General features: G+C 47.5%; 1 protein-coding gene across 1 annotated transcript; it reads right to left on the bottom strand.

Annotated features, from left to right (window-relative positions):
- Positions 1–4,206: 4,206 nt before the first annotated feature.
- On the bottom strand, positions 4,207–9,191 carry TMEM275 (transmembrane protein 275). The gene is made up of 2 exons (XM_065746269.1): positions 9,153–9,191; positions 4,207–7,856 (listed from the first exon to the last, which is right to left on the bottom strand). The coding sequence occupies exon 2, from the start codon at positions 7,763–7,765 to the stop codon at positions 7,217–7,219; it is 549 nt and encodes a 182-aa protein (XP_065602341.1). The 5' UTR covers positions 7,766–7,856; positions 9,153–9,191; the 3' UTR covers positions 4,207–7,216.
- Positions 9,192–10,039: the final 848 nt, after the last annotated feature.

The following is a 10,039-nucleotide window of genomic DNA, read 5'->3' as shown; positions in this document are numbered from 1 at the left end:
GGAAGGCACGATGCAAGGAGCCTGCACAGAGTTATTTCCATTCAGGGGCACAGTTATCACTGTGGGTCCAATTCCCTATCTCTGGAGGTACCCAGGGCTGGGTTGAATGGGGCTCTGTGCAGCCTGACTTGGGTGGGGGGCATGCACCCCATGGCAGAGGCTTGGAGCTCAATGATCCAACCCTTCCAGCCTGAGCCATTCCCTGATTCTCTAATAAACTGGAGGTAAAGCATGAAACTCAATGCAGAGTTTGTCTAGAAATTTTCATCAGAACAGGTCCAGTTGGAATATGTTGGCAAAGTACAGCAGGATTTAGCCTATCCCTGCAAATAGAAACAAGTCGAAACTCGGGGCAGAGTAGCTATATAGAGCCATAAGATTCTAGCTTCATCTGCTGGGAGACAGGGCTACACAGGCATTTCAGGTGATCCACCCACCCTGCCTAGTACAACAGGCCAGAGTAAGTAGTGTGTGTTCAAGACTGCTCTTTTTCTCACTTCTACCTCCTAATTTCCACCATCTGGAGCAGAAAATAGCCTTTGTGAAAAAAGATTTAAGCCCCTAAGCTTTAAACAAGGCTCTGGAGCCCAGGGAATTAATTGAAAAATGATTGAAGGCCAGGAAAGGGTTTTGCATGCCTTTGTTTAAGGGTGGAAGACTATGGGAGCAGAGACACGTGTCCTACTGATGTACAGATGGGATTTTTCCCAGTCAGACAGACACTGCTGGTGGGAAGGGCTGAGCCACCTCTCCATCACATTGCTGATGTGGCAAAACCCCAAGAGCCTGTATCTCAAGTGCCCTCAGAACCACGGGGATGAGGGGAGCAAGAGGTGAGCCCTCGGCTCCACTTGCTGCTATGTATTTTGCTGTGAGTATAATAAAGCAAAACATCCCACACCGCATGGCCTTTTTCCTTTTCTCCCCCCAGCACCTGCTCATTAACGAATGCTCTCCATCCACACCAAGCAGGGCTGGCACGGCATTGAACTTTGGGTGCCTTTTCAGAGCCATAGCCTGGTTAATAATTACTGTCATGACTCACTCCACTCCATGCTGCTGGAGCACCATTAAGAGAATTGACAGCACAAATAACAGAAGCATTAAGCCTAATGATGGTGCGAACGTTATCCTGCTGAAGTGCTGCTGGTGTCACAGGAGAAGAGCCCTTCCCTTTAGCAGGTGTCCCTCCAAGGGGGCCTCTTCCTTGTCATCCCACACAGAAGCTCATGTTTCCTTTAGGGTGCGACAGTACCCAGCTGCATTTCAGAATACCCCCATTCCAGTTTTGCAAACTCTCAGAATCCACAATTTCAGTGCATTCCTGTAGACCCACACACAAGAGCAGCCCTCTTCATCCCATCCCACTCCACCAGCTTGCCTGGATCATCCCAAAATGCCCCAGTTTCACCAACCTTTCCTGAGTTTCCTTCCCTTGCATAGCATCGGAGTTCAACCCCTCACAGGTAGCAGAATTTCAACCTCTGGATGCTTCTGTCTCCAGCACCATCACCTTCAGCCAAGGCCCAATGCTTTTGGATCAGTTTTCACAGAATCATTATGGTCATCCAGTCAAACTGTCAACCCATCCCCACCATGCCCACTGATCACATCCCTCAGTGCCACAAACCCACAGTTCTTGAACACCTCCAGGGATGATGACCCCGCCATCTCCCTTGGCAGCCTGTTCTCGAGGGCTACACTCACATTTCTGATTTCACCCCAGGACTCTGAGCACTGCTGCACATCTTTTCCTCCAAAAGAGCCCTGCCCTGCCCATACCTGAGGAGCAGAATTCAGCTGTCACTCAGTCACAGCACAGTCACATCACACTAGTAATGTAATTCCCTGACATACCCCTTCCTTTTTCTCTTCAAAGGTAAATTCAATTTATCTTGTCGGGTATTTTTAGCCAATCCCTCTTCTGTGCCTTCACTGCCATGAATTCCCTAATCTTGTTATTCTTGGGTGCTGGAAAAGAGTAATCATCTGAGCCATGAAATCGAAAACAACAGCAGTACTTCCAGGGAGATGAGTGGAGTCAGAGGAATTAATTCTCCCAGCAGACAGTTCCCCTCTAGAACAAATGTGAGTTTAAGAATCAAAGACATGGTTTTAATGAGACTGCATGAAAGTATGTGTAGCCCAGAGCCATGCCCAGAGCCAATTCCAGTGTTATGCCAGAGAAATGCATCATTTCTCAGGAAAACAAAGAGAGCAGGGTCATTCAGTGAGCTCACTGCTCCTTCAGAGAGAACCCATCTCTGTTCTTCTTATGCAGTGTGTAGGAGAAAATCTCCATCAATCATCCATCAGGCCAGAGAGCTGCATTCATAGCTGTGCCCTCTGGCATAGCAGGTGAATACTAGAAATCCAGGTGAGGATTTCAATAGGAGAGATCACTCTAGAAGGGCACACCGTGCCCTTATTAAAAAGCACTGGCAGAGTGAGTTTTGGCTTTTCAGACCCAATGAAAGCAGGGGATCTGGTAAGGCACCACAGCCCCAGAGATGGACATGAGAGAGCACATGGTTTGGGTTAACACCATGTTCTTGGTCCTAGAGCAGGTGCTGAGGAGAAGGATGAGCATCTCCCCTCCTACAGCTTTGCAACACCCAGGGGGACACAGGCAGGGTGTCCCTCTGAGGCACCACTACAAAGAGCTCTTTGGAGCCATTGGTCTGACAGTGAGGGGTTAGGACTTGTAGAAAACCTTCCCTAGAGCATGCCATAAGCGGGGCAGTCACCCCTGTTTGAGGATCTCTCTGATGCATGTTGACAGCATCTGGCAGTTGGAGAAAAGCAGCCTTCAGCCTCTACGCTGAGCACATTTGCTATGGATGCACTGGAGACTAATGACATAAAAACTCAGTTATATTTTTTTTTCAGAGAGACTTTGCAAATATAAACTTCACATTTTCATGGATATTTCAGCATTTTCATGGATTTTATTTTTTCCCTTTTCTAGGATTTGCCTAGGGGAAAAAAAAAACTAGCCCCATCTAGCCCCAGAGAGACTCGGAAGGCTTGAAATTTCACTGTGAGTTCTCACAAACTGCCATTCTTTTGCAGCATTTATGGAGCAACAGGCCACAGAGAGGCGAGGGCGTCAGGGAACAACAGGCATCCCACAGGAGAGAAGGATGGAGGGGGCGAGCCAGCTGAGCCCTGTCACAGGGGGGCTCCAGGAAATCTGCAACAAAACTAAAATGTTTCAGAGGCAGACATTTTCTGGAGGTATCTTGGATAAAAGACATTGGTGGCACAAGGTTAAAAAAAAAAGTAAAAAATAAAATATATTTGGGCTTGGAACTAGAAAGGGTTAGTTGTAGTCCATGTAATGGTTCTAGGTCATTCTTCCAGATAGAAAGGGATGCTCAGGGTCGGGGTTAGTGCTGGAAGGTGGCAGGACTGCTGCAGGTTCAGGAGAGCACCAGCAGATGCTCAGCAAACCCTCTTCTTTGCTTTTCTCTCTGACTATTTCTTTAAGAAAAGCCCTTCTAGGAAGTTATTTCTAAAGGTCAAAAGAAATCTCTTCTGAAGGAAGCAGGTTTGCATTTTACACATGTTGTCAGCAGAGTCTTCTTAACCAGCTAATTTCCCAGGTCTTTAACCAGCCAGTCTGCCTGGAGCAGAAAGATTTCCTCTTGTATCAAATCACTTGGCTGCACATCGGACAGAAGTCCTTTCATGGGGTGAATTTGCAAGACTCTCAAATCCTCTTTTTTCCCCACATGCTGTCCCTCATTGCCTCATCTCCAGGAGACCATGATGGGCTAAGCCCAGAAAAAGCACAGAAAGGTGACAGCACCCACCCTACACATGCACACAGAGATACAGCTTCTAGCTCTTCCCCACACCACAGTTTAAACATCCATAACCAGGCCTGGAAAGGATGCCTGGAGCTGTTCAAGAACTGTGGGGATGTGGCACTGATGGACAAGGTGGGGACGAGTTTTGTTGGACTGGGTGATCTTAGAGGTTTTTTTCAACCTCAGTGATTCTATTTCACCACCAGAGAAGTTGAATTCAGAACAGAGGTAATGTGAACTCCAAAGGATGTTCTTTTCTTGAAGGTAGTTGCCCAGGTTGGAGGATCAAGCAAGACAGCATGGAGCACAAGAAAAACCAAATAGAGGCTGCTTTAGGGCATGCCCATAGGGTACCAACAGACTGGAAGAGCAGGCAAGCCAAACGCTCACCAAGCACAATCATTTTAATGAGTCCATCTTTTCCAGAATCTACATTGCACATAGTATTTTTTCTTTTCTAAAAAGACTCTCACAATAGAAACTGTGACTTGGAGCACAAGAAAGCCTCCCTTTCTCCTGGTACACATAAAGAAGGCACAAATTCACAATGACATTAGTACAGCCAATCACAGTTGCAGACAGACAGACATGGAAATCCCAAAAGATATCAAAAGGATAAAGCAGAGCATCCATGCTTGGGAAAGCAGCAGGTGTTCCTGTGTGGGATCTGCCATTGCTTTACCCATCACTGGTAGCATTTCATGGTGCAACTGAGATTAGGAGCGATTTCAGCACACATGCTCCAGACTCAGTTTGCAAGCCTTCAGTGAGTAGAAGAAGGATTTGCATGGTTACCACTTGGTTTTACTACCTTTTGCCTCCAAGTGCCCAAAGAAAAGCACTGCAGTAGCTATATTCCTGTGGGCAATGCCTCAGAAGGACTTCCAGGGCGTTGTGTGCTATTCCATAATGCTGGGGAGCCAGCAATGTGGGAGCCAAACCTGGGTCAGCAAGTTACCCTGCTTAATTCCTGTAGCAATTACCAGCAGGCAAAAACCATGGCAACTTTTAGTTCAGAGCTGCAGTCCCCACCAGCCAAAAAGAAGTCAGTGCTGGAAGCAGAGATCACCTGTGAAAACAAACTCTAAAGGAGATCACACAGAGATCAGACCAGACAGACCCATCCACCTTCAAGTAGTCTCCAAATTCAGGTGTGCCAGTACCAACCCTCCTGCTTAGCAGCTCGTTAAAGCAGCTCTCCAGGGCTGGGAGCAGCTGTTTTCCCTCCTGCACAGGCAGGCAGCTGGGCAGCAGTGCAATTAAATGATTTGCCCAGGACCTGGAGGCTGAAGCATAGATTTGAGCCTATGTCCTCCCAGTCATGAATCCTCCTGCTTCTGCTCCTCCTTGCCAGTAGGCTAAAAATCGCATGAATCTAATTCCCTGATGTAGAAGAAACTGGTAAAGGCAGCATTCAAGCCAGAGTTTTTGCTTCCCTCTCATTGAAGAATGAAATTCAGCCAGCAGCCCCGTGACAGATCCTCAAAGCAACCAGGACTACGTGCATGGACACAGCACCACAGCTCCTCTGTGACCCCCCATTTACCATCACCTATCCCAACACACCAACCATACAGCCCTCACAGTCTGCTGGTTGCCCAGGAGAACCTTGGGCACATTACAGCCTTCCCTTCTAGCATCTTCCCTTCAGCCCCTCCAGCTCCTCATATACTTATGTGCTGGCCTCAAGCAGCAAAGCACTGATTCGGGCTGAATGGGTTGCTGGCCAAGCTGGGAAGCATTACCTCCCTCTGACAGCAAGAGAGGTGAAGTACCATAGGAAACAGATGACTGTAAGAAATGAGACAATGGACCCAGAAAATCTGAGTGCAGTGGGGAGGCATGAGCTGTTTGCTGGCCCTTCTAATCAAAGAGCTTGGGGCATCAAAGGGGATATGCAGGGTGCATGCTGAAAATAAAACAAGGATAGGGATCTTCATGGCCTTTCATAAATCATGCAACTCCATGCTGCAGGATCGTGGATGATATAAGTTGACAGAATAAAAAGGTATCCATTCAGGGCTACTTAATACAGGCATCATTTCCAGCTCAATAAGTTCCTAAGGAATAACGTGTTGGAGGCTGGGAAGCACTTTGGTTGGACAAGATACACTCAAAATCCATCCCCTTGCTGCTGCTTCCCAACAAACAGGCTCTGCCCAGTGCAGCTCTTCTTCCTCACTGATCCCACACCTCAGTAAATATGCGAATTTTCATGTGAAAATGAGATCTATTAGCACAGCAGTTCTTCCCAGGGAAGAATACAATGCCAGCAATAATCCATACCCTGTGCATATCTCAGGGTCTTTCTGAGCTGGAGGTACCTTTGCGTGGAGGGGCTCTTCAAGGATTCTCTTCTCCAAACTCATCCCATTGACTTGCAAGCCCAGGAGTACCTTCAGCAGCCAGTTTCCTGCAGCAAGGAGTTCCAAACGTGGTCGCCCACTGAATGCAATAAATCTGGCAGCCTCCTCAGGGAAGAAAATACCATCAGCATCTTCCTGCACAGCTCTGCTGAAGCCCATTCAGCAATGTGTCCCAGGCCTAACTTCCATAAAATGATGGAAAGGAAGATACCTCCCCCAGAACTCAGGGCATAAGTATTGCCCAGATATTTAATCTGCAGGGTCCTCTCAACCTCCAGTTACCCCAGGAGTTTGTTCCCGAGGATTCAGCCACACTGACCTTCCAAAATATGCACTGCATTGAGCAGCACCACTGCAACCCAGCATGATCAAAACAAGGAAAATGCCAGTGCTAACTGCGATCCCCATGATTCATTGTCTCTTATAATGGATGACAAAGTCAACCAAATGAAGGAAAAATGGGGCAAGAATTTCCAAAGGAGGGGAGACTGTTTCACACTGCTTTTTCAATAGTAAACATATATATTATGTCTCTACTGCCACAAAGCCTGGCCCTAAAATGCTGAAATCTTCTTGTGGCTGAGTGGCAGCAAGCTGTAATTTACTGCATTCCTGCTTCTATTACATCCAAGAATTGCTTCACTTTTGAAGAGAAAGAGCTGTCATTTGTCAGCCCCGCGTAGCCCCTCCTTCCAGTCACCACATTGCCACCTCCTGCTAGACAAACTATTTCATCCTTCTCTTCCAATTTGCTCCCTTAAAAGCCAGTCTTTCCCCAGGAACTGTCCAGTTCATCCTTTCACAGTGACATCATTAGCAATTTTCTTAGTGAAGCTAAGTAATGGGCAAGTTCTGATCAGCAAAACTCTGGAATTTTCCTGCTGTTTCATCCCTACTCCTTCAACTGATTCAGAGAAGCCTGTCTGCCTGCTGGCTTGTCACGAGCACTTTTCCCACACCTCTGACAGATGGCACACCTCAGATTCCAGCCCATCCACTGCAGCACCTAGCTGGCTGCTAACAAAACTCTGCTTGGGTTTAGGATGTGGCCAGGTCCCTGGGCAGATTGAGCTGTATTGCCTCTCCTCCTGGCGTGTACTTGGCCACTGGCCCATTGCCTTCCATGGTGAAGAGTTTGCAAGCCTTTGAGTTCTCATGGACCGGTGTGGACTTTTTCGAGGAGATGGGGGAATTTGTTGGGCTCAGCTGAACAGCAGTGGTATCCTGCACTGTGTGCTCACTAGTTTCAATTTCAAAGGCAGTGTTGCCAGGTTTGATGAGACCGATGTTGGAACCCGGTTTGGATTTTCTGGCCCCATGAGCAGGTGGCCTTCGGCTGCAGATGCAGCAGGCACCGAAGAATGTGAAGGCCACCACCAGCAAGATGGGTCCAATGATGATGGGAGGGTTATTCACGGGGAGGAAGGTCCCGAATGCAAATGCTCCTACTAGAGTGATGTTGATCCCTGCCAGCATGATGCAAAGTCCACATGCACAGCAGAGGGCAGGGGAGGGGAGGCCCTGAGGTCGAGTCTTTTTCTGGTTGGGTTTCTGGGTCAGAGAGGCGCTGCTCTTTTCACTGAACATATTGAAGTGAGTCTCAGAGGTCACTTCAGTTCTCACAGGGCACACACAATGCTGAGAAGGCTCTCTCTGGTCTTCTGCTCCTTTGAAATCACTGCAGAGGAAGAAAAGAAATTGCAGCTGTTACAGCAAGAAACCAAAAGGTAATTTTCACCACTATTCCAAGTGATCAGCTCTTCTCCATGTTTGCTGGTACCAACATTGAAGTACAAATCCTAGCCTGCTCTCAAATCTGGGCTCTCCCTGATCCAACGGCTGGACAAAGCCCAACTGAATCTAGGCACGTGATGACCCAGAGCTAAGATTTTGGCTCTGCCTCACAGAGCCTCATCATCACCCAGACAACATCTGTCCAAAATAACAGACCCCCAGTACTGCTAGGAACAGCCCCTCACCACAGTGTGAATGCAATATATTTGTGAAGGATAAGGGTACCTAGTTATAACAGGACGTGGGACTGACTCCATGACTCAGTTGTCCTATAGTTAAAACTAGTCATCCAGTCCAACTTCTAGCCAGTGGAGAATAAAAGGCTTCAGAAGGCAAGTCAGGACATCTCTAAAATGTCCCGAATAGGCAGGTTGAGTCAACTACTAAGCCATTAACTGCTCAGGTTCTCTAAGTGCACGACAAGACACCCTCCATCCACACAGAAGTCAATGTGGAGGTAGAAAAAATGAATGCGAGTCCCTAGAGCATTTGTGGGGGCTTTGCCTGCTAAACCACTCTTTCTACCATGCATCACATTGCATGATGGTGTGATCGTAGGAGATCATGTAGAAGGGGCCAGGAAGTCTGTGTGCTCCAGCAAGTGTAAAGCCATACTGATGTGATTTTCCCACAGGAGCACCTCCAGATCCTGGATGCAGGATCATTGCAAATGAGAAAATTAAGTTAGAAGAGAGCCTGTGTGGGAATCTACCCTTTTCTAGGACCAAAAGGCAGGAACACATATCCTTCACTGACAACAGTAACTTGTCCATGAAAGAGGTTATTGGATGTGATGGGAGCTGGCTTTGAGTTCACTGAACTTTGCTGGGAAGCCAAATTTTCAGAAGCCAAATTGCCAGCAGTTTGCTGGTGATGCCTTCAGTTTTACAGACAGAAGAGCAATTCTCATCCCAGCCTGATTGCAAACAACAGTCTGCTCTCTCATCTCTACTTCCTTGCCTCGCTCCCTAGCTTCTTTCCTCCTCTGCTGTCAAATCACATTCATAAAGGCAACAGGGAGAAAACTGATACCACATGGATTTCTAATGCAAGAGCCCAAAATCACTGTCATGTTAACACTCCGCAGCCACTATAATAAATAAATAAATAAATAAATAAATAAAATAAAAAATCCCCACATAAGTAACAGAAAAATGAATAAGGAAATAGAAACCCTTACCCATCAGCACACCAGTGGGATCAGACGGCCATTTCCAACACATTTCCCAGGGTATTACATTTTCCCATACCTCCAGCCGGAGAAGAGCTCTCTGCTGCTGTCTCCAGCGTCATATCTCATTGTCTCTGCTCAGGCTTTTGTTTAGAGCTGAATAGAAGCGCATCAGTGAACTCTCAGTGAAGTTCCTCTCAGTGAGACATCACCTGGAGCTGATAGGGATGGGCATACTGAAGGATATGGCTCCTCCTCATCTGGGGAAGAGTCTGCAGGCAAAAATGTTTCAGAAGTGAGGACGTGCAAGAAGAAAGACATTTTCTCCATCAGACAGGCTAACAATGTGCATGTTTCTCCAGTAACATCCTTTTATTCTGCTTGGGAACCTCAGCACATGGCTGTGAGCTGCAGCCCTGTTTTTGACTCTTTCACCAGCAAGGCAGCTTCTGGGTAAACATCCACACACTTTGAATCACATCACAGCCTCACTCCGTGGGGCTTAACTCCTCCTGGCTCCTTAGCACTCACCTGCTTCCACCCTGAAAGAATATCCCTGCTCCCAAGGGAGCGATCCAGGCTTTAACAGGACGGGTAAAAAACACCCATCACACGGCAGCTGTCACCTGCAGCTACTCCAAAGGGTCTGTGCTGGTTTCTGGCTGATATCAGGGCTACTTTGATAGCAACCAGCGCAGCCCTTGGCAGCTCAGATCTTCTGCCTGGCAATGCATGTTGATGGCTATGGCTGAATCCTGTCACCTTTTAGAGCTCAGGTTGATACTCGGGGGAGAGGATTCCCCCTCCCCACCCCCATCCCTTTTACAGTCGCCAGAACCCACTGATGGGTCTGCTCCCACTGTTATCTTCCAGAGGAAAACTGGCAGCTTTTACCT

The sequence above is a fragment of the Cyrtonyx montezumae genome, unplaced genomic scaffold (genome assembly GCF_038088225.1).
Source record: "Cyrtonyx montezumae isolate F1298 unplaced genomic scaffold, pur_monq_1.0 scaffold_1, whole genome shotgun sequence".
Taxonomy (NCBI): Eukaryota; Metazoa; Chordata; class Aves; order Galliformes; family Odontophoridae; genus Cyrtonyx; species Cyrtonyx montezumae.
This window is presented reverse-complemented; position numbering and strand designations above follow the sequence as displayed.